General features: G+C 43.0%; 1 protein-coding gene across 1 annotated transcript in view; it reads right to left on the reverse strand.

The window, feature by feature from the left end:
* The window catches only part of A2ML1 (alpha-2-macroglobulin like 1), a 34,412-nt gene that overhangs the window by 8,338 nt on the left and 2,235 nt on the right, over window positions 1–23,839 (reverse strand). The window contains 30 exon segments of the mRNA XM_037068238.1: window positions 27–189; window positions 369–424; window positions 427–440; window positions 2,595–2,753; window positions 3,097–3,150; window positions 3,152–3,176; window positions 3,339–3,515; window positions 4,951–5,034; window positions 5,392–5,443; window positions 6,012–6,133; window positions 7,135–7,187; window positions 7,189–7,259; window positions 7,458–7,553; window positions 7,555–7,593; window positions 7,595–7,688; window positions 8,302–8,440; window positions 8,782–8,847; window positions 9,639–9,794; window positions 9,797–9,833; window positions 10,275–10,424; window positions 11,318–11,465; window positions 11,702–11,761; window positions 13,185–13,411; window positions 14,893–15,060; window positions 16,069–16,174; window positions 16,498–16,616; window positions 17,039–17,165; window positions 17,619–17,724; window positions 17,998–18,157; window positions 19,080–19,100. Coding sequence (XP_036924133.1) covers window positions 27–189; window positions 369–424; window positions 427–440; window positions 2,595–2,753; window positions 3,097–3,150; window positions 3,152–3,176; window positions 3,339–3,515; window positions 4,951–5,034; window positions 5,392–5,443; window positions 6,012–6,133; window positions 7,135–7,187; window positions 7,189–7,259; window positions 7,458–7,553; window positions 7,555–7,593; window positions 7,595–7,688; window positions 8,302–8,440; window positions 8,782–8,847; window positions 9,639–9,794; window positions 9,797–9,833; window positions 10,275–10,424; window positions 11,318–11,465; window positions 11,702–11,761; window positions 13,185–13,411; window positions 14,893–15,060; window positions 16,069–16,174; window positions 16,498–16,616; window positions 17,039–17,165; window positions 17,619–17,724; window positions 17,998–18,157; window positions 19,080–19,100 — 3,049 coding nt within the window.

Below are 23,839 nucleotides of genomic sequence, written 5' to 3' on the forward strand. Positions count from 1 at the left end.
CAAAAACTCATAACATGACCACATGCCTGAGATGATAGCCTGCCGACCTAACTGTTCCAGAAGAGTGTTTCTGATGTCCACCTCCCCAGCCAGAGAGAACGTATAAGCTGGTAGGGCCTGTGTGTGGAGGTTGGTGGTGGAGAGAGCAGAACTCTTGAGACACTGCAGACCCCGGCTCACCATTGGGTCCTGAAAAATGAAAGGGAAGAAGTGAATTTACAAGGCCTTTCTTATAGAATGGGAAGTGATAAGGAAATCATCGTATCTCCTTTGAGTTCAGAAGGCTGACTAGGGACAAAACTAGGTAAATTTCTCTAGAAATAGGCGAGATTAGATGACCGTAGAGAAGAGGAGCCAGAGAAACTCAGATCTATGGTCTTTTTCATCTCCAGCAAGGCAGCCGTGATGTAGGCGGTCAAGGAATCTCATCGTCAACACCACTGTGGAGGGAAACAGGGAGGCCGTGAGTCAGGGAAGCAGCCAGCCCAGGCGAGAATTGTGTGCAAATGACAAAGTAGTCTCCCTCCCCGCAATGGATGGATTATTTAACACAAACACACACGCACACACACGCACACTCCTTTCCACAGGCTGACAGCTGCTCCAAGCCTCCAGGACACACAAGGAGGGGGAACTGGCTGGATTTCAACAGCACAACCTTAAACAGCAGCCTGAGAGACTTAACGTCATCAGCTCCCCAGGAAAAGGGGTTAGAAACCATGAGAGGTTAAAAAGGAAGGTGTTGGGGTCGGGGATAAAAAGACTCTTATTCTCAGATTCTTACAAAATCTGAGCCTCCTCAAATGGATGTCCTCTCATGCAGCACAAAGCCCACCTCTTCCCCTGGAGAGATTAAGTGACATCTTCCCTGTTTAATGGCTTTCACAGAAAGATTTAGCAAGTTTTAAAAAATATTTCATCTAAATTATTATCCTTACTGTGTAAATAAAAGGAAAAAAACACATAAAAGGGTTAAGTAGCTTGTTGAAGATTGCACTGCTGATCATCAGGACTGGGATTTGAACCCAAGGAGTTGAACTCTGGAGCTCCTATCAGACCACTAAGATTGACTGCACGTGTGATAGTCGATAGACTAGCCAGCTATAATCAGAAAGGGGAGGGGGGAATCCTCTGGGGCCTTGTTCCGATCAGGTCCTGGCTTGTACTACTCCCGGGTGTATTTGACACAGTTTAAGAGAAGAAAGCTGCTTGGTAGGGATAGGGGCACTCACCAGATTCTGCATAAAGAGTGAGAACAAATCTTACACTGAGTTTTCTTTTCTTCAATGCTCTAGACTTTTATTCCAGGCCCTACAATACCTACAGTACCACTCTAATTGTTTTCTCTAGGGAAGTTCATACAAGTCTTCCTTTCACTGGTGTGTTCTGAACTGAACGAGTTACCCTGCAGCATCAGCACCTCCCGCTGTGTTTGGGAGGGGACAGGCGAGGCTGTGAGTGGGCAAGTGCTGTGTCTCTGGAGTCCAGTTGCTGTAGTTCAATTAGTCCTACTGCTCCTTAGCATTCACCTGGAGCAAGTTACTTAATTTCTGAACCTTAGTTTCTTCATCTGTAAAATGTGATTAAGAGTGGTATATCACCCTGGCTGGTGTAGCTCAGTGGACTGAGCATGGGCCTGTGAACCAAAGCATCGCGGTTTGATTCCCAGTCAGGGCACATGCCTGGATTGCAGGCCAGTTCCCAGCAGGGTATGCATGAGAGGCAAACATACATTGATATTTCTCTCCCCCTCTCTCTCCCTTCCCTTCTAAAGATAAATAAAATCTAAAAAAAAAAAAAAGAGTGCTAGATCAGTACCTAGCTCAATGATTTGTTGTAAATATTAAATGATATCAAATAAACAAAGTACTTAGGACACTGTCCAGCAGAGAGTAAAACCCTTTTACAAAAGACACTGGGCTGCCTGTGAGTCCCCGCCAAGGCAAATGGCTTTGCTTCAGACTTAGAGATAGTAAAGGGCTCAGAAATATTCTAGTCGGGCAGTTATCAAGCATTAGCACGTATCGAAACAGTCGTGGGGATGTAAAGTAAAGCTTAGGGAATATAGTCAATAATACTGTGATAACTGTACATGGTATCAGGTGGGTACAAGACAAATTAAGGGGATCGGATATATAAACATCTAAACACTATAGTATATACCTGATATTAATATAATATTGAATATCAACTGTAAAAAAATAAACAATTTTAGGATGAAAATATAAATAATCACACCTAAAAAAGAAAACTGTAGCAAGTATCAGAATCACGAGGGCTTATTAAAACACAAATTTTGGCCCATAGCCCCAGAGTTTCTCCGAGTAGGTCTGGGGTAGGGGCTAGAATTTGTATTTCAAGCAAGTTCTTAGATGATGCTGATGCTAAGGGTCTGGGATCACACTTTGAGAGCCAAGTTCTAGAACACGTTCTCATTTTACAGGCATGGAAACTGAGGCTCAGAATGGTTACATATATTGCCCAAGTCACCAGAGACTATGCCAAGTGAACAACAGCTTGTCTGACTCTGCTCCATCAGAGGTCCAATTCCTCCCAGACACTGCGGTGGGCAGCCGGCCCCCAGGCAGATCCACACCTTCATAACCATTTGAATGAGCTTCCCCACATTAGCATAGCAGCCACTGGGGACCTGGTTTCCCACCATCCACTTGAGCGCATCCTGGATGTTCTTATCATCAGTGAGAATGAATTCCTGAGCTTGGCCAAAGCATTTGGTGACAAAGGCTGTCAGCCTATATGGGTAAAGGGGGAAACATTGCGGGAAGGGGGATTTGTAGATGAGGGTGCAATAGTTCTATAGTTTATTCTGGTGTATGGTTTCAGAAGGGAAGTTGAGGAAATACAATGCCCTTGAAGGCCTGGAAAAGGGAGGCATTTACAGGCATTAATAGGGACAAGAACTGGGGAGGCACAAGGTCAGAGAGAAAACCATTCATGCGGCTGAAGTAAGCAGAATGGAAGAGGTGGAGGAGAGAGTGCAAGAAGGAATGGGCTTAAAGGGACGGGCAGAGGAATAGTTCCCCTCAAGGATTATGCTCCAGGGTACAGAATGCATTGAGCGTTGGGCAATATTACCATGTGTTTCCATTTCCATCCTGCTCCCCAAAGGCACTGTCTGAGCCATTGCTGTTTGTACATTAGCTCCTTCTGGTACCCTGGGAAGCCAGATGTGGTTTCAGATCCCAGTGACAACTTCAAAAAACACCCCCATGCTTTCAAGGATGAGGGACATTTCAGGGACTGAACCTCCCAGTATCTTATCGAGCTATCATAGGCCCCAGAGAAGGTGTCCAAGAAGGAAGATTGAACAAATCCACCTTGCTCCAGTAAACCAACTTCTTGGGATCTGATTTCCTTGGTCAGCAGTGCTGACTTCTCCAGATACTGCAAGACATAGATGATGGGAGCAAAGAGCACCATGTTCTGCTCCCCACAGCCACTCGGCATCTGCACCAAATTGTTTAGGTTCTGCAGGGCTGTGCCCATAATGTCTCCTGGGATCCAAAAAAAAGGGAGAAAGAAGGTGGTGGCAGAAGGAATGCTTAGGAGTTGTTATCATTTGCTTAACATGTATGAGCTATCACTCAGTGGGTATCCACTCTGCGGCCTGAGAGACCACAGTAAGTCAAACACAGTCTCCACCTCTAAGAAGAGCTCATAGTCAGAGGGGCAGACTATTACAATGCATTATAATTCATTATAAACAAAATAATATAGTACTACCACACTGGGAGTGTACAAGAGGCTGCAGTATACAGAAAGACACCTAGGCCACCTGACAGAATTTAGGGCTTTCAAAAACCGTGTCACCGGAGATGATGAGTGATGTAACAAAACCTGCAATACTCAGACTCAATCTCTAAGTTCCTCCACTGCATATAAGTGCACCACCCTCCGAGTCACCAAGTCCTTCCCAAGCGCACACAATCTGGTACCATTTTTCAAGTTATATTTACTGACACCTCCATATAGTTCATAAGCCAGAAAACCTGAACTAAGTGACTCATGAATACCTGTATTTCATCCATGGAGTTCTATTCAAATGTATAAAATATGTACTGAGCATCAATCACATTTCAGGAACTTTGGTGGGAATAGAAATAAAAAAAAATACATGACCCTTGTCCTCAAGGAGCTCACAATGCACTGTAGGTGACAGTGAGCTGGAGTACAGTTATCATATTGTAAGTGCCATCCCAGAGGTGTGAATCAAATACAGTCAAAATGGACAAATTTTAACCTGGAAGAGATTTGGGAGGGGAGTAAGAGTGAAGAAAGAACCTAACATGTTTAGGGCTCCTACTATAAGCTAGATATTGTGCTGGGGGCTTCATACCATCCTTTACACCAATCCTGAGAGGTAGGCTATTATCACAAAGGGAAAAGCAGGATCAGGCTTGTTCATTAACTTATTCAAGGTCACAGGGCTGGTAAATGGTACAACTGGGATTCTAATTCAGGTTAATGTGATTTTCAAGCTCATGCTTTTCCATTCACTCCCTCTCCTTGCCCAAAGGAATGAAGCGTCCTGCCTATGTAAATATGGCCAAATCTTCCCCAAACCATACTCAAATAGATAAATTCCTCATTTTTTAAATGATTGCTATAAACGTTTTGTCTCCCCTCCACCCAACCAATAGACAACGTAAACCTAAAAACATATGAAGCTTCAGCAACCTTCAGTGACCTTCAGCTTCCTCCCACTCAGACTCCTTTCTGTTTTCAACTAGAGTCAAAGTCTGTCTAATCCCAGCTGTACTGTTATGTACTGGCTGCACTGCCCACAATATAAAATAGGCTCTTTTCCCTTTATCACTTCTAATCCACCACACCTTCCTTCAGATAGGTTCATGTGCCCACCCCACTCCACACCTTGGCCACCTCTGACTCCATTTTGCCTTTTTGAGCCAAGATTCTTTAACTGCTTACTGAGAACAGTAACATAAGACTTGATTGAATTGGGAACAACATCTGCAGGGAGTTCCAGGGAAATGGATTATGTGGCTACTTTTCCTGTGATAGGCAGTGAAAAAAGTGAAACAATAGAAGGTTGAAGGTGGAAATAGTGAGGTTCAGGTTCAAGTTCAAACCATAGGAAAACTTTTCATAACCCAGGGTTTTCTGGACCCAGTGCTGTGGGATGGAGGCAGATTTTTTTAACCTATTCATTGTAATCTTTGCTGAAAACATATTCCAAAGAGAGCCATGATTGTGTTGTACATTTTCTCTTTATCCTGCCTCCCAACTAATTGGCATCGCACCCGGGATGCCCCCATACCTTCTTGTCCTGTATATTCCTTCTTTTGCCGAAGAATATCTCCCGTTGCCTAAGGGAATTCTCACCACCAACCTCTCTCTGAGTTCTCCTACCTTTGGGGCACAGCAATGAGCTGTGGGTCTTCCCCACAAGGATGCCCTCAGGCTGACATAAAAAGAGACAATGATGGGTAAAGACAATGAAGATGAATCTCAGGGCAGGCGGCACTGAAGGCATAGGCAGGGGAAGGAAAGTGGGGAGAAGAAGCCCCCCCTCCCCCGGCTTCTCTCAGAGCTAGAGAGAACAGAGCATCTCTTTGAGGTTCAGGAAGATTCCATTCCAACCCAAGGATGAGCCTCACACTAAAATTCTTTCTGGGCAAGGGCAAGAACTACGGACAAGTTTGGGAAACTTCCAAGAAGCAGGATGACAGCAGGGTTTATAGTGGGACAAAAAAGCAGCTGCTGATGACTTTAGGGATTTTAATAAGACAGATCGACATTCATTGAATGTCTATGAAGCACCAGACACCAATAAAGTATATTAGGCATTTTCATAGACCATTGTTATGGGTTAAGTAAATCATTCAAGTTAGAAAAGGGCTGGGGAAGAAGAAGAGTGAGCTACCAAATGGGAGATGGAATAAAGCTGCTATGAGAGGCTAACTTGTACGTTGGACACACACGGAACATCCTTGTCTGTGCCTCTGAAGCTGGGCCTGCAAAAAACTCACCTTGACCAAAACTGGTTTGATGAGTGTGTCACTCTGGCCCTTTTCTGGAACAAATACTTTATGGCCCCTACAGAGTTCATTGCTGTCCAGAATCTTAGTAGTGATAGTAAAGCTTACATGACCTAAGAAGAAAGAAGAATAAAGGAAGGTGTTTCCAGAGGTACCAATGAGGTCTCTTTCCCTCTGGGCCAGTGCGTCTTAAATTTTTTTTAATTTTTTAAACTTTTGTTTTTTATTTTTATTGACTTAAGAGAGAGAAATATTGACTTGTTGTTCTACTTATTGATGCATTCATTGGTTGATTCTTGTATGTACTCTAACCAGTGATCGAACCCAGAACCTTGGCATATGGGGACAATGCTCTAACCAACTACGCTACCTGGCCAGGGCCAGTGCTTCTAAAATTTAATGGCAAAACATCACCTGAGGATCTTTTAGTAATACAAACTTTGGTAGGGACCTGTATTCTACATTTCCAACAAGCTTCCAGGTGATGCGAATGATACTGGTCCAGTGTGGAGGAGCAGAGACTGTGGAATGAGCTTAGACATGGATCCTCTCCTAGTCAAGATCCTCAGATGAGAACACAACTTGACTGGCAGTTCATGAGAGACCTGGAGCCAAAGGCACCCAGCTAAGCTGCACCCAGATCACTGCCCACAGAAACTGTGTGATAAAGTTTGTTCTTTTAAGCCACTATATTGTAGGGTGATTTGTTAAGCAGCAGTAGATAACTCTTACATTGAAAGACTGTAGTTTGAGTTGCAAGGATTTAATCCATGAGCAAATGATATCTCCTAGAGTTAGCATGGTGGTGAAATGACTTAATACATGTAGAGCAGTTCAAACAGTGCCTGGCCCAGATGGGTAACATGACCACATAGCCCTTCTCCTGGCATAGATATTAAAAAGCTCACCCTTTCACACTCAAAGTAGTACAGTGTGGATAATTGTTTAGGTTATCTATCAGAGAGTATTTGCTTATTTATTTGTAACAGATTTAGGAAGGAGAAAAATAGAGGCTAATAAAAAGAAAAGGAAAGAGGAAACAAAGCAAATGCAGTGGAGAAAAGGACGGAGTTCTGAAACTCAGAGCTTTCGCTCTGCGCCTTCCTTCTCTCACTCAGTTTGATAGCTGTGATATTCCAGGGATAGGTTTTTGCTTCATCAGCACAGACAGCTGGAGGCCTGAGAATCTGTCCATGACTGCACCTGGTATTCCTCTGAGGTAGCCAGATTCGTCTGAACATGAAGAGAATGTTTAAGCAATAAAGGATATAAGTAAAGGAGACAAAACTCACAGGCTTAGAAAACCATGGGGGCCAAGACACCAACATTGCATCTTTTTCCCAGGGAAAGAGGTATGCTTCCAACAGAGGGAAAACTTATGCGGGGGCTGTGGTTTTGAGGATGGCCCCTGTCTCCTGTACCGTCCCCTATTCTTACCCTGATGCAATCCTTTAGATAATTGAAGATAGTGGCAGTAAGACGAAAGGATTCCCTATGAACTACTGAGTAAGGGAGAGTCGAATCCACAAAAAAATGGCTTGAGTGCAATTAGTTCAATGGCGGGTGAAAGACCCAAAGCATCTGGACTAAGAGCTGCAGGAAGTCACGGCCTTCCACTTGGCGATGGTGTCAGGAATGGTGACGTGCACAGCCTCCTTCTCTGAGTTGCTTCAAGAACGCAGGAACCCAGGTAAGGCAGACAGCAAATGAAAGAGAATCCTTGAAAACTAACCTACAAAGTCACCTGCAGAAGTAAATTTTTGTTGCTGCTGTGCCTGCATGGAAAAGCAGAGGCAACTGAGTCAGAGGACCATGTGAATCCTGAGTGTGAATCTCCAGGTGAGTGAAGATGTACAAATATAGGACAAGGGAGGTGCCAGAGTATGTTGGAGGGGGTAAGTGTGGGTGGGCACATGTGTGCAAATGTATCTGAAAGAGAGACCAGCACCCTCTGAGTCGATGAAGATACACATTCTTATGGCTTGTCAAAATGAGCAGGTAAGCAGTGAGCAAGACCTAAACTAATGTCCATGTGTCCCTTTAAGGTTTTGTGGATCTGAGATGAGAATGCACTGTCTGTTCTATGTAAATGTGAAGGTGTGTGAATGTGTTTTGAGTGATTGTATATGGTTGTACAAGAATTCGGGAAAGAGACATGTTCCCTTATCCCCATTAAACTTTCTTGGCTTGAGACTTAGATTCACTTAGAAATTGTCTGATTCTGAGTTTTCTGCAGACTCCACACAGTGCGATCTTGCTGTACCATCAACGTGTCACTTACCCAACAGGAAGCAGATCCCAGAGCCAAGTCTCCAGGGAGTACTGGCGGACGTGAGAATCCTCTGACAACATTGAGAAAGGTGAGGACCCAAAACCCAGTGCAGGAACAGGACCACTGCCTAAGGAGGTTACGAATAAGGAAATGTCAGAAAACAGAAGACTTCTGTTGTGAAATAAACTAAGGTGAAGGGACTACTAGTCACAAGGCCAGTGACCGACGACAGTATTTGGCCAGGGAATGAATAGATAAGGCCTTCAGACTTCAAAGCCCCACCCCCCACCCCCCCACCCCAGGCAGAGAGATCCTTGGGAAACTGCCTGCACCTATGACCCACACCCTGTTGTCATTCTGAGGCTAGAGGCTCAGGACAAGAACCTAAGGCAAAGAGGGAGCTTGCAGAGTTCCATGACTCTAAATAGCTCAGTGACTCCACAAGCTGCAGAGGTAGCTGACCTTCGACCTTTGTGGTGTTTTCTATTAGAGACTGATGACTACAATCTGCTGGCTTCTTGATTTTGGCATTGGACAGTATTTTCAGTCCCATGTTTTAATAGGTGCGAAAGAGCAGAGAATAAAATGTTAAGTCCCTTCCCTTACAATAATGGCTACTGCCTAGGAATTGCACTCTCAAAGGTTTCAACCAAGACATTCTTCTCTTATTAATGTTGACACTGGTGATTATTACCCAATACTCAGCCACCAAGATTGGTTCACTCCTGTTCCAGCCAGTGTGGAAAGCTTTCAATTAAACCTATTTCACTGTTAAATATATTTCATGCTCCTTTCAAATATCAGTCAAAAATATTATTATTTGATTTAGACTCTGAACTTTCAGAGACCAAGGACCTTGTTAGCTCAATCAATCCAACAAAAATACAGTGAGCATGATGAGGAATCAGGCATTAGAGAGAATACAAAGATAAACAAGACAAAGTCCCTGTCAGAGGCCTCCTGGTCAGACTTGGGCCACAGCATCCCAAGCATCTCAGCATTCCTCCGTTCATAAAATAGGTGCAATATATTTTTATAATAATGAAAAGAGACAGCTGGTCTACCTTTCCTCATTCTCCTTCTTGACTAATCCCATGGAAATCAATATCTGGGGACCCCCGAGAGAGGAAGACTAGGTGTTCAGCCTCTCACAGTGGTTCTCTTCCAACGCAATTGGGCAACTTCTTTCAGCACAGGAACTAAGAGAGGCTACCTCACATATCAGGAGTTTCAGGATTTTATCTGTCAGTGGCCGCAGGACTCTCTCTGTTTTTCTAGATACGGACTTTGCTTTCCTCCTCCCACTACCATTATTTCTATAAGAACAAAATGGGTAAGAACATCTGCCTGGAAGAAACTGAAAAGGTCCCTGCCTTTAGAGAACCAAGGCCCCCACATAACTGAACACTTGCTCCAATGCTCTCCAGTCACTCGAAGAATGAAGAGTCGAAGAAGGTTCCTAGGATCAGACACTGGACACTCATCATATTCAGTGACCTGATGGGGTAGTAGCCATACCAGAATGGGAACATCCCATAGACCTGAGATAAAAGAGGAAAATAAAGTATTGACACAGTGACATCAGATGCAAAACTTCTCTCAGACTGTGGTGCCATAGCTCACTGCTCTCACATTATTTCTCTTCCTTACTCCACAATTCTTTCTATAGTCACTTTATCATAACCCCTTCCTTTCTCTTTTCCTTTTAAAATTTTAACCTCTATCTTACCTTTTTTTATGATTTGTCACCCTTATTTCTTATTTCACCTTTTTTCCTTATCTCTATGTCCCTATTAACCATGCCCTTCTCCTACTGTCATTTCCACCTTTATTTTCACACCTGCTTTTCTACCACCTTATGGTGGTGCACTACTTCCCTAAGACTTTCTTTCCCACTCCCTGAAATCTATCCCTTATTCTAATACAGCAGAATTGTCTTCTCTGTCAACTCCCTCTTCCCACCCGATTAGCGGACTACCCACAGAGTGGTTGCTCAGTTCTGTCTCTGGCCTCAGTGGTGAGACACTCTCATCCACGCCCCAAACTGCACGCAGGGACCCAGGAGCTGCCTGCAGATGTCGGTCCACATTTGCTCCTGGAAGCTGCTGGGAAGGTGAAAAGCCAAGGGAAACCTGGAGAACAAAAAATATAACTTGGGAATCATGTCAACTTATGACATCAGTCATATATAACTTGGGATCATCAGTCAATATGCTCCAACAATGGTAACTCAGCCTACTCTTTTACTTTTACACTGACTTTCCTTTGTACAGTCTAGCCCTTAAAAACCAGTGTCTTTTTAAGGACTGAGAAAAGACATAGAGTTGAGAAAAGTGAGCAGCACAGTAGAATGATATAGAATGTTTAAACAATGAAGAGTAGAAAAGATGAAAGCATATGGAATATCTATATTTGGAATAGCTGTATATGGGATTTCCCAGCATGAGTTTTTATTTTTTAAAGATTTTATTTAGCCCTGGCTGGTGTGGCTCAGTGGATTGAGTGCTGGCTTATGAACCAGAGGGTCACCAGTTTGATTTCCAGTCAGGGCACATGCCTGGGTTGCAGGCCAGGTGCCCGGTAGGGGGCACACAAGAGGCAACTACACATTGATGATTCTCTCCCTCTCTTTCTCTCTCCCTTCCTCTTCCTCTAAAAATAAATAAACAAAATATTTTTTAAATATTTTATTTTTTTTTGAGAAAGGAGAAGGGAGGGAGAAAGAGAGGGAAGAAAAAATCAATTGGTTGCCTCTCGTAAGCACCCCGACCAGGGATTGAACCTGCAACCCAGGCATGTGGCCTGACTGGAAAACACTGGTCAGGGCTCCAGCATGGTTTTTTTAAAAAAAGCAGGGGAGAGATAGAGTTCAATCACGCATACTAGAGGCACTATAAATACAATATCACACCCAACCTCAATGATATCTTATTTCCTTGCTTCTGCCGTATCTTCAACTCCAGCATACATAAAACCTTTCTCTATTCCCAGACCTTTTATTCACCCTCCTCAACTTCCACTTTACCTGATTGACAAAGCACATCTCTACCGAGAACTGAATTTTGTCAGCTATCACAGCTCCATTGGGAAAAATGGCGTAGATCACGAGGGAAGGATCAGGGGCTAGTCTGAAGTTGAATGTCAGTGAGAGAGAGAAGGAGCCTTTCAGTCCCAAAAAAGAAGCGAGGATATACAGGGATGAGTGCACTCACGTACCCATGCCATCCAACCATATGTTTGCACTTCTCTCTGGGCCAACAGCATGCCTCATGGTGCAAGTAACTTCTTGTTTTCCTTTTCTTCTATGGTGATTGTTACTATTCTGTTCTCATCACTTCTATGTAAAAGAAGAGTTTCTTGGAAGTTTAAAATACTCTTTTCTCTTCCGGAGAAGCATAAACACTCACCTTTCTTTTTAGAGTTCAGGTGTTTCTGTCCCTCCATCTCCAAACTTCATTTCCCTATTAAACAAATATCAACAGCATAGATGTTATGGAGATTAACCTTGAGCCTACTTCTGGAGTATCCCTGAATCTCTCTATAGGGGGTCTCCTTTCATAGTTCCCGAGCCTGACTCAATACTTCACAGAGCATCCTTCAGCCTGTCAAATGCTGGACACTGCTAACAGTCCCGATGACTCCTCCTCCAGTGCAAGGGCTGCCTGAGAACCAGGGGGGCGCTAATGGAAGGAGACAAAGATCATTGCCTTGAAGCCAAATAGACAGCCTTCACAGTAGACAGTTGTCTGTAATTTCTTAAAGATCTCCAGGTTTTATTTTCTTATAGTCTTTGTAACATAAATTTAGCTAAAATCCATCCTCACAAACTTTTAAAAGGATTATCACTCAATTCAAAATTCCATGGAAATGAGTGCAGCACAAACTGCTTTGAGTAACTGACATTTGACTCTCTGGAAGAGAAACTTTTTCTAACTCACCCTGTTCACACTCACCTGAAACTGAATTCAGTGACATTGTTCCCAAGAAGCCTGTCACCTCTGGTGCCAGTCAAGGGCTCTGTGACTGGTTCCTCAGACTATGGTCTGACACTCAGCCCTTCCACACTGAGCAACCCTCACCCCACTTTTCTCCTGGGTTTCCCCACACTTCTGTCCTGACCACAGTACCTGCATCATCATTTTGGCTTGCTATTCCCCACCTGCCCCTCCTTACTTTGTTTTGTCAGCATGATTGTTTTAGCTGGATGAAAGTACAGGAATGATAGAAGACACAGGGATGACTCAGCGGGGAGAAAGTCTCTCAGAGACTTTGAGAGAGTGATAAGGGTGTGAGGAGACTCTGGCCCACCAAACCCGAGCGTTCCTGGAGTCTAATCCTCATTACCTTCAAGGTGACTGATAAAGCTGCTTATCTTTGTACTTGCCTTTCAGGTTACAGGTTGTGATTTTATTTCCCCAACAAGGCTGCTGTCCATGTTAATTTTAACCCTATGCCATCTATTTTAAAATATTGACTAACATAACTCAGAATAAAATTTGAATCCTATCCTCTTTTCACCTTCCCTCCGACCCACCCGCCCAGCTCCCTTTCAGTCCCGGCCAGCAGCATGTTCTTGTTAATTCCTCATCTTCTTTCCCCATACAATTCCCCTGGGGTCTTGCTCCAAATCTCTTTACTCCTCATTTTCCCCATTCCTTCACACCTATTGTACATTGATCATATGTTATATATATTGAATTAAAATAAAATATAGTTTAAAAATTAGTTTCAACTGTTCCTTTACCCTTTTTTATGTGGCTTCTAAATCTTTGAAGTTATCTACATGGCTTGCAGTATCTGTGTCGGGAGAGCCTGTCCACCCTCTCCAGTTCACTCTCCGCACCCTCTTTCACCCGATGCGTTTTCACCAACCCTCGTTCCCCAGTCTGACATAGTAGGAGGAGGTGATTTCCCAGTCGGGGTTTGTGTAGGCTGGATCAGTGTAATACTCCACCAGCACTTCCTGGGGCTGCCCACACTGCAAGATGCCACTTAACCGGTGGATTCTGAGAAAGCTTCGAGTCATGTTGTAGAAGGGCTGCAGGTACAGGTAGGCATTTTGGTAGTATTGAGGCACCTGTTCTGGATTACATACCAGATCTTCCATTCGGGATCTTCCCTGAGAAAGACAGGGGGGAAAGCTCTTTTAGCATGTACCCCAACCATATTAACCACATGGACCTAAATGATTTTCAAATAGACCTCTCTCCAATCTTCACTCCCTAAGAATGGCATGCAGATATTTTCCTAGTTCAGCCAAGGGAATTTGAGAAATCCGCAATAGTTACGTGCGTGCAGCAGCATTTTAGCATGAAGGGGGGGAAACAAGGGCTGAATTTTAGTTGTCAAGTAAGGGAAAACTGTTCATGATATACTTTAAAAAGATTATTTATTTATTTACTTACTTACTTATTTTAGAGAGAGGGGAAGGAAGGAAGAAAGAGAGGGAGACAAATATTGATCTGAAAGAGAAACATCAGTTGGTTGCCTCTCGTACACACCTGAACCAGGGACTGAACCTGAAACCCAGGCATGTGTCCTGACTGGGAATCGAGCCGGCAACCTGTCACTTTGCAGGACACTGCCCAACTGACTGAGCCACACCGGCCAGGACACTGATGATACGTTTTCACAGACTGATGCCTCAGTCTGATGCCTCAGGGTTAGATAAGCATGACCAAGGTTATAGAGCAATTAAAGGATATATCTCCGGGACAAGAAAACTAGGTACAAAGGATAAGAGGATTGAAAATAATTATTTCTAAGTAGAGTGATCAGGCGATGCCTAAAGAAATAATTATCCACAAGGCAAATAGCATGTGTTTGCTTAAGTAGTATAGCTGAATGATCCCATTAATGGCTCTACCTCTCCCTTTTCATCTCTCCTTGCATCAGCATCCTTTAGCACGTAACCTTTCAGTCTGCCTGTGGGCTTGCCATATGACTTGTTGGAAATAGTATGTTAGCACATGCAAGAGAAGGAGAGGCTTGGGAAAGCATGCCCACTTTTGCTTTGCAAGTCATCGTTGCCATGAGAACACACTTGAATGGCTTGCTGGAACATGAGGCAGGTGGAGTGCCAGCCTACAGCCTGCCAATCCACACGCATGAAAGGAAGTCCACCAAGATAAGCCAAGCTGCCTGTCTGACTTAAGCACCCCAGATGCACCAAGAATACATGTTTTTGGTTGTATAATACTAAATTTTTGTAGTTGTCTGTTAAGTACCCTTGTGTGACAGTTGATAACTGATACAAGTAGCCTACCTTATAAGTATCCAAAGTCTAAGGTTTTCTTCTTTGCCATTTTTATGAATGACGGGGGGAGGAGTAAGAGGACAATAGGAAGAAGACAACTCTAGACCAAGATGGAATAAGTTATAAGATGAATTAGTATAAAGAGCAATTTTGATCTGAAGGGTCATTTACTTTATTGATTTTAAAAGTAAAAAAGATCTAAGAAAAAGATTTTGCCAACTGGGCTGCAGATGGTAAATGAGGAAGATGGAATTACAAATGGAGGTGGGAGGGAGAGAAAAGAAACAGAAACATTTTGAAATTTTCCTCCAAAGCCATCTCTGCTGGTCCTCCCCAGTGCTTACCTCCAGAGAAATGTGTGTCCCAATCCAATTAACCGTGTCCAGCTTGAAGAAAGCGAGGCCATCATTGTCAGTAATTAGGGTATCGTCGACGGTTGCATTTATGCCAAAAATCATCAGAAACACTCTATGATTCTTGAGGAGGGAGCCATCATGGCCCCTAACTCTTATCTGAGGGGTGAAGGTCATCACAGTTAGACTTGGAGTAGGTTTGAATATGAGATAAAGTGATGTGATAACAGAAACTCTAAGAATACATTTCAGGAAAGAGTCCAGAAAGAGGCAAATGCATTCAAGCATTGGAAACTAGGATCTCTGAGGACCCGAAAAGCAAATGGCAGTAGCTCAGCCTGGAGTAGTGCAGTAGCCATGTAGCTCGGGAAGCTTCAGGGCCTTTCATTTGCACAGGCTCTCTAAGGCTCTGTACAGTATTTTCCTTTCATTTTCTTAAAGATGATCCTCTTCCACTCCCAAATTGTATAATCATTAGGCTCTAAGAAAATCTGGATCTACTCTCAGTCCAGAGAAAAGATGACTAAGGCATAAATGGATCTAAATATGTACATTATGGTGTTGACCAGATGTCTGAGAAGTAAAGAAAGATAAGCTGGAGGGGGAGGTAGATATTAAGTATTAGAAAGAAGATATTTACAAAGGAAATTTTAAGCTCTCTAAAAAATGCATAAGGATCTATAAATGCCTCTCTGTCCAGGAAAGTTTAATGAGAACCTTGCCTAGATGCAGGAGAGCAGACTGAATGATTTCTCCAAATACCTTGCAGCTCTAAAATCCAAAGATCTGAACATTAGAATGTGAGCCTTTGGCACTAGGAAAGGCACCAGAGTAACATTAATATCCAAGGTACAGCTCATGTGGGATTAGGGGCAGCACAACATAGGGAGTTAAGCGTGTACATTCTAGGTGCAGGCTGCCCAGTTTTTGTCATAGTTTCTACTTACTAACTACAGAACCCTGGGCAAAATCACTTAACCCTTCTTGCCTCTGTCTCCTCATCTGTAAAACGGGGCCAATAACAGTGTCTACTTCACAGGATTATTGCAAAGATTAAATAAGTGAATATCCATAGATTACTTAGAACAATGCTGTTAGTTTTATTTTTATATGTCAACAGAAAGGAGGCAACAGTTAATTTTTTTTTGTCTCCGCAGAGTAACATACCTTCCTGGTGAAGGGGAAATTGGGGTAATAATAATCACTGGTGTCTTCAAAGGTCATTGATCCTATTTGTGAAGAAATGTAGATAGATATCCTGAATGCTATTGGCCTCCATGCCTGCAGAGGGAAACCAGATGTACATTCATCTAAATGCCTGAAATCCTCATCTTTATGTTTAACATAAAACCTCTGAAAGGACGGAGCCTCTGGAAGTATGAAGCTGAATATATTTCTAGCCAAAGATCCAAACCAACTCCTCCTCCCCCAAAGTTTGGGAGAAATAGGCGTGGCTAGCACACGGGAATCTGGCATTTCCCTTTGTGAACTAGGAAGTTGCTCCCAAACTCCAACAAAGGTAAGTCTGGAATCCTCTGAGTCGGTGTTTCCCAACAACAGCCCCTTTCCTTTCCTTTGTCTTTATGAACCAAGCACTTGCCGGTCCCTTCCTCCACCACAATAGCCACCATATTGGTGCTGTGGCTGTACAGATAACCAGTGAGGTTGAAGGTGGACATGTTCACAGAAGCTGAGAAGCATCCGGCTTTGTCAGTCTAGTGAGGGGGGGGGAGGATGAATAATGTAATCACTACTTCCATTTCCTAATGTGCAGCAGAAAGAAGCAATTTCTCATCTTCACACCTTATATCTTCTCCATCTTTAAGACAGAAAAACTCTTATGACGTATAGAGTACACACCTGTATGTATATAATCATGAACAAACTTGAAGCTCCAAAATAGGAAAAGAACCAACTGTAGAACAGGAGAATTCTATCTCCCAAGGGTTGAAGTTCATTTCTTGATTAGGAGGTAGATTCTAAAAGACTTTGTCTGTTTAGGATAAAGAAGACTGCTTTGTTCTTTGGAACAGGGATAATAAACATGTGAAACATTTTCTACTCTGGGCCTTTTACCACTTTTTTATGTTTGTGCTCACTTACTCCGTAGGACATGTGGGTAAGGTTCCTTACTCACCTGTCCAGAGAGGTTGCTGCGTTTGTCAGGTAGCTGTTCTCGTTCTGCCTCTCCCAAATGGTAAGTATATGCCTTTTGACACACTGATACCTATACAGCCCCTACCATGGGTTTTCCATAGGTGTACCTGACCCAGAAAGGCATGAGGAGTCGGAGTTGGGAAATTCCACTTGAGGTCCTACCCTTATGTCCCCAAACACAGCTTTTCCTTCTTTCCCCCACTCCACCTTTGGCAAGTACTCTGGCAATCCTACTCTTCTCCAGCTCTCACTCACTTCCCTGCTAACTCAAAGCCTTAGAGTATCGCCATTACACAATAAGGACCTTCCAAAGGATGGAATAGTGTCTTTTTTCTTACTCCTATTTCTCCATGAGATTCAATGTTCCATTCAGCACAAAGTAGACTGAAAATCAATCACACTGACTGAGTGAGCAGTGGGAAGTAACAGCAGAAACACAAATAGGAAGTGTGTTCTTGGAGAAGTCACGACTCTGGACTACATGAAATACGCCAAGTTTTAACCACCACCTCCATCTCTCCATAAGACTCCCTCAACATCCTTCTCAAAATAGCTTTAACCTCCACGAGCTCCAGAGCTTATTCTTACCTACACAAATTTTTACTCCAAAAGATTCCTCTGCTGTTGATAATGGCTTGGGTTCCACCACTTTGAACTTAGGCAACACTGGAGAGAGTACCAAAAAAAATGGAAAAGGAATAGGAGAACTTGACCAGATAAGTAGTGAAGAGTGGGGATAAAAATGGTAACCATTTAATTAGTTAATCAATTAATTAAGAGGGGCTTTATTAAGATAAAGTGCTACTGAAGTTATCAGCTGGTTTAGCACTGATTCAAAAATGAATAAATACCCCTCCTGATAGTAGATTTTACTTTACCTTTGCTGATTTTGTGACCAGACTATATCCAACACTTTGACTTCATAATTCTCCCACCTACCATATTCTTCCACACTGAAGGTGCCAAAGGTCTTGCCCTCAGCCACAGCCACTGTGTAGGTGCCCAGCATTGCCTCTGGTGCCAGCTGGAAGGATGGCTCCACGATACCTTGCTTGGGTACCACTTCCAGCCACTGTGCAATCTTATTCCTATTTGGGTCCTATATCCATTAAAAAAGAAACCTCATGATGTGCCTGCCTGTCTGATCCGCACTTTGCACTACAAAGAGCACATAAAGAATTCTCCCTATGGTCTGCGCCAAGGAAGAACAGTGCCCTAGGTTATTTATAATTTTCTTCATTGCTGACGAGATCAATTTACTTAGAGGGTCAGCTCCCATTTGGAAAGAAAAGGGCACTTGTGGTTTTTCAAGGGATCAGACTGAGTCCTGGGGTGTTACGACCAGGTGGTATTTAGAATGTCATTTACAAAGAATGTTTTCTCTATTTTTGGTCCCTATTAAGGAACAACCCTGAAGGGATTGATTGTAAGATTCCCGAGAGATAGGTAATTAACAGAAAAATGGAGGGGATGCTGTGGGGAGTCCAGGCCCTTTGTTTCTTAACAGTCTCACAAGCATTCGTGTCATGTTCGACTGCCGAGGGTCTAGGACAAGAGCTTATTACTGAGAACTCACAGAAGAACATAACCAGGTGAACTGGCATGGCACAGAGAAGTTTCAGGAATCAGAGTGGGAGGGTTAGTTGCCGCTGAGGTCGGTGACTTTCCTTACAGGGCCGAGAGGACGGGGCACGCGGAGGAAAGAGAATAGGCACGACGTAGGTGGGATTGTGGGCACTCAGTGCTGGGCAGAGTCTCAGGCTCTGGGCCAAAATCTCAAGCGTTCTTTCTGTTTTCCTAGTTTAGCACCAAACCTTCATTCCTCTTTCTCCACAACTGATGAAAGAAAGAAAGAAAGAGAGAAAGAGAGAAAGAAAGAAAGAGAGAAAGAGAGAAAGAGAGAAAGAAAGAAAGAAAGAAAGAAAGAAAGAAAGAGAAAGAGAGAGGGGGGAGAGGGAGGGAGAGAAGGAGGGAGAGAGGGAGGGAGGGAGGGAGGGAGGAAAGAAAGAACTTCTACTTACCTGCAGTTCCACCGTGGAATACTAAAAAGGAAAACCAGATAATGTACCATTAACACTGGGTAAGCAGTAAGAATACAGGCTTGTTGAAAGCAAGAAGTTCACAAAGGCCTCTTTCTTTCTCCTTGCCCACTTCTTCCTTTCAAATGGCTCTTTTGTGCTCTGATAAGGGTCACAAGGGGGCAAAGGCTTATTGGCTGGGGAAGGAGAGAGAAGAGCTTTCCTCAAAGGGGTTGCCAGTCTCCAAAATATTGGAAGAAACAGAGCTTCAGACACTTCAGCATCCCTTGGTGCTCTGTGATAGCTCTTCCGGGAAGTGTGAGAGTCGGGGGGTGTCCACACTGTTTAAACATCTTCTCAAAGCCAGTTATTTCCCAGACCCTCCTCTGCTATTTGAATGCCATGGTGGGAACTTTATTTTTAAGCACTGCAAAACAGTGTCTAAAAAATTTTGTTTAAAAGAGTTCCAGCCTGTCTGGTATGGCTCAGTGGATTGAGTGCCAGCCCGCAATCCAAAAGATTGCTGGTCTGGTTCCCAGTCAGGGCATGTGCCTGGGTCGCTGGCCAGCTCCCCAGCTGTGGGCATGTGAGAGGCAACCAATTGATCTATCTCCTGCACATCAATACTTCTCTCTTTCTTCTTCTCCCTCCTTCCCCCTCTCTCCAAAAACAAATAGATAAAATCTTTGAAATAAATAAATAAGAGTTCTAACAAAAGGATCATGTATAGTTTTCTTAAGAAAATGGATGCTAAAACTGTTAAGTTGGTGGGGAACCCATCATTGTGACAGGTATGAGTATCACTCAAAATAACTTGCCAGTTTCAGAGAAAAAGATAACTTTGCATCAGAGAAGCTAAGCCACCTTAACCAGTGATCAACGTCATCATCCCTAATAGTGGGAAACCAGACATTCTGTGCTTCTTTCCTGAAGGTGAGGTTCACAGTGTGACCTGCTAAGTATTTTTGCCAAAAACGTTTAGCTTAAATCTAGTTAAGACCTTTCACCTACTTCGAGAAGATAGAGGAACAAATTAGATTACGCAATAAGGAGATAATCAGACAAATTAAGATTGTCAAATATTCTGTAAGAAAAGTAGGCTTCCTTATTAGTAGTCCTCATCCTCTTTGGCACCAGAGATTGGTTTTGTGGGAGACAGTTTTTCTTGGACAGGGGTGGGAGGGATGGTTTCAGGATGATTCAAGTGCATTACATTCAAGCTCACCTCCTGCTGTGTGGCCCAGTTCCTTAAACCATTAGTGGACTGGGGGCCCCTGCTTAAAGTCAGTGTCATATTTCAGAATGAGGACATTTTAAAAGCCATCTAGCCTGATCGCTCAGGAAAAAAAGTCAACATAATAAAAATATAAAGGGAAGTGGGGAGAAGGTACAGAGAATAAGTAGCATAGACGATAGGTAGAAAATAGACAGGGGGGAGGGCAGGAATACTATGGGAAATACAGAATCTAAAGAACTTGTGACTCATGGACATGAACAAAAGAGGGGGAATGGTGGGGGAGGGGTGTGCAGGGGGGAGGGGAGTGAAGGGAGGGAATGGGACAACTGTAATGGCATAATCAATAAAATATACTAAATATATATATATATAGGGGATTCTTTTATATTAAGAAAAATTTAAACATTATTAATTATAATGCATAGATTTTTTTTGTCTCCTAGCTTGAAAAATTTGGAAAAAACTGATTTAGGACTGCATAGTAAATGATATTAAATAATTATTATTAATTTTCTTAGGTGTCGTAATAGTATTAGGAGTATTTAAGACATTCTTCTTAGAAAATATATGCTAAAGTGTTTAGAAGTAACATGTTATGATGTCTGCAACTTACTTTTAAATTAGCAAAAAGTGATGGATTAAAACAAATGTAGCAAAACAATAACAAATGTTGAATCTTGGTGTTACCCTTGAAAATTCTAATAATTAAAAGTTAAAAACAAAAATGACTGCTCAAGATAATTTTCCTGTGAGAAAATTACTTCTTACTGTGTTGTCTCTGTTTATATAAAATATTTTGGTTTTTTATTCTAATTGTTAAAATTTTACAAAACCATGGCCATGGAGATAGATAATTACACTGTCTTGGATGTGAATATAATTTAAAGTCTGATTAGACCCCGGCTGGTGTAGCTCAGTGGATTGAGCACGGGCCTGCAAACCAGAGGATCGAGGTTCGATTCCCAGTCAGGGCACGTGCCTGGGTTGTAGTCCAGTTCCCTGCAGGCCAACTCCCAGCAGGGGACGCACAAAAAGGCAACCATACATTGATGTTTCTCTCCCTCCCTCCTTCCCCTTTAAAGATAAATAAATAAAAATTTAAAAAAAAATAAAGTCTGTGCATTAGAGGCTGTGCATTTATTGGATTCAGTGCTTTCCAGCCAGCATTACATATTCCTCCAAGGGCAACCGCCTGAGGTTGAAAGGTGGAATTTAGATATGGGGCCTTACAGAGGGTACAGTTTGGGTCTCATGTGGAAGGGAGATGGCGTGGAATCTAGTGGGTACTTGTCTTTGATTCTTGGGCCACGAACCCTACGATGCTGACCAGTGAAGAAGCAGAGAATCGCTGAATGCAAACATCAGCCATGATACCAAGGATCATGGCAATTCTTCAGGAAAGCCAACAAGGGAGAGATGAAGATTGTAGGAATGGAAACATTTTCTGTTTTCCCTTCTAGGTTCTTTGGCTAGTCTACTAAGTAAAATGGCCTAAGACAAGGTTGACAGAAAAAAAATTAAGTATGTACATAGGAGCACCATAAAAACAACGAGACTCAGACGGAGTGGGGCAATTGAGGCTTACATACCCTCTGGAGCTGAGGAATGGCACAGGGCTCTGCGGCTCCAGAGGGGAGGAGGCCAGTTCACAGAAAGGCAAGAAGAGCACATGTTCGGTGATCAGATGTTTGCCCTGCTAGGCAAGTAAGCCTTTCAGATTAAGAAAAGAAAATCATCTCTGATAATAGCTCTTTGGGGCACAAGCGTCTATCTAAATTTCTTTAGCCAGTCAAGGGAGTAGTAAAAGTTTTTCTTGAGTCTGCAGAGCCTTAACCGCCTTCAGCTCAAAATAATCCACAAGGCAACACAGCACATTTCAGGGTGGGCTATTCCCCAAGGAAGGACAGGACTTTCGCAAACCAGGGCTATAGAGATGATAAGAAGGCAAATATTGCCCTGGCTGGTGAGGCTCAGTGGATTGAACACTGGCTTGCGAACCAAGGGGTCGCCGGTCTGATTCTCAGTCAGGGCACATGTCTGGGTTGCAGGCTGGGTCCCCAGTAGGGGACCCTTGAGGGGCAACCACACATTAATGCTTCTCTCTCTTTCTCCTTCCCTTCCCCTCTATCTAAAGTAAGTAAATAAAATCTTTAAAAAATAAATAAATAAAAGAAGGCAAATATCACTGAGGTTATTATGCAATCCTATAAATTCCAGAAAAAGAACACTTTATCAGATAACAAAGTATTTTTCTCACATAGGGAGCTAAGAAGCAGGGATGACACCAGTCACCCAGAAGTAGGCTCTGGAAGGAAACAAATGTTCAACTAGGAAGATAGTATTTCCAACTGGAAGCTGCCTGAAGTGTCTGAATGAAAGGGTGTAGCAACCAGACTAGACAGGGCCAGTTAATCTCGAGTATACTTTAGTTGCTTGATGATAAAACGTCGTGCTCTGCATACCCATAATTTTTGTCTCTCCATTTCTTAGTAAAACTCCTTTTGTTCATTTCAGTGTTCCAAGTGTTCAGTGTTTCAAACTGGAACTTGGGGTGCAGGGCTGGCTGCGGAAATGGAGTGGAGAGGAAGGAACAATTTTACATCAGAAACAGAGCATAACAATGGAAATCAGAACACAGGTGAGTAATACAGTTCGAATGAGCAGAGCAAAGACAAGCTAATGGATCATTCATGAGATCAACCTCAAAGGCGCTGCAGAGTCTGAGATGACTTTGGCTGTGGCCACACTTCCACCTTAGCATTTCCTCTTTTTAGCTCTGGGATCAACAGTCATTTAAACAATTATTATAATGCATATTATACCAAATATACTGCATATTATACCAAACTTTTGACGAAGAAAGGATGCAGATGACAGGAAGGAGAAACTAAACAGAATTCCACATTGGGAAAGAAAGCACTGATCAATAAGCCCATAGCCTCGCTGTATGTGGGGAAAGGAAACAGAAGCTCTGAGAACATGGAGACAGAGGTGAAAACAATGCTTTCCCCATAACGATCTTTAAAAGATTCTCTTGAATGTATGGGCTGCGACTGAAGGAGAAAGAAGGCAGCAGGGGTGTGTGAGAGCTAAGTATTTCATAGCATGCAGAAAAGACATGAGCCCTGAATGGAGATCAGCCCTCTCTCTCATAAGGCTTATGATTCTAGGGCTCGAGGAGTTCAAGGGAAAAAATTTTTGTAAGATTTTATTTATTTATCTTTAGAGAGGAAGGGAAGGAGAGCAGGAGAAAAATATCAATGTATGGTTGCCTCTCGTGAGTCCCCTGCTGGGAACTGGCCTGCAACCCAGGCATGTGCCCTGACTGGGAATCAAACCGCGACTGTGCGGTTTGCAGGCCGGTGCTCAATCCACTGAGCTATGCCAGCCAGCGCAGGAAAACTTAAGTATTCATCAAATGTTACCACATTTTTACTTCTGGTACTTTTAAAATGTTGCCTTAAGAGAATTGTCTATTTTATAAATTACCTTGCCTCGTAGTAAAAAAAAAAAAAAAAAAGATGAG

The sequence above is a fragment of the Sturnira hondurensis genome, unplaced genomic scaffold (assembly GCF_014824575.4).
Source record: "Sturnira hondurensis isolate 20B ecotype Veracruz unplaced genomic scaffold, ASM1482457v3 Scaffold0017436, whole genome shotgun sequence".
Lineage (NCBI taxonomy): Eukaryota > Metazoa > Chordata > Mammalia > Chiroptera > Phyllostomidae > Sturnira > Sturnira hondurensis.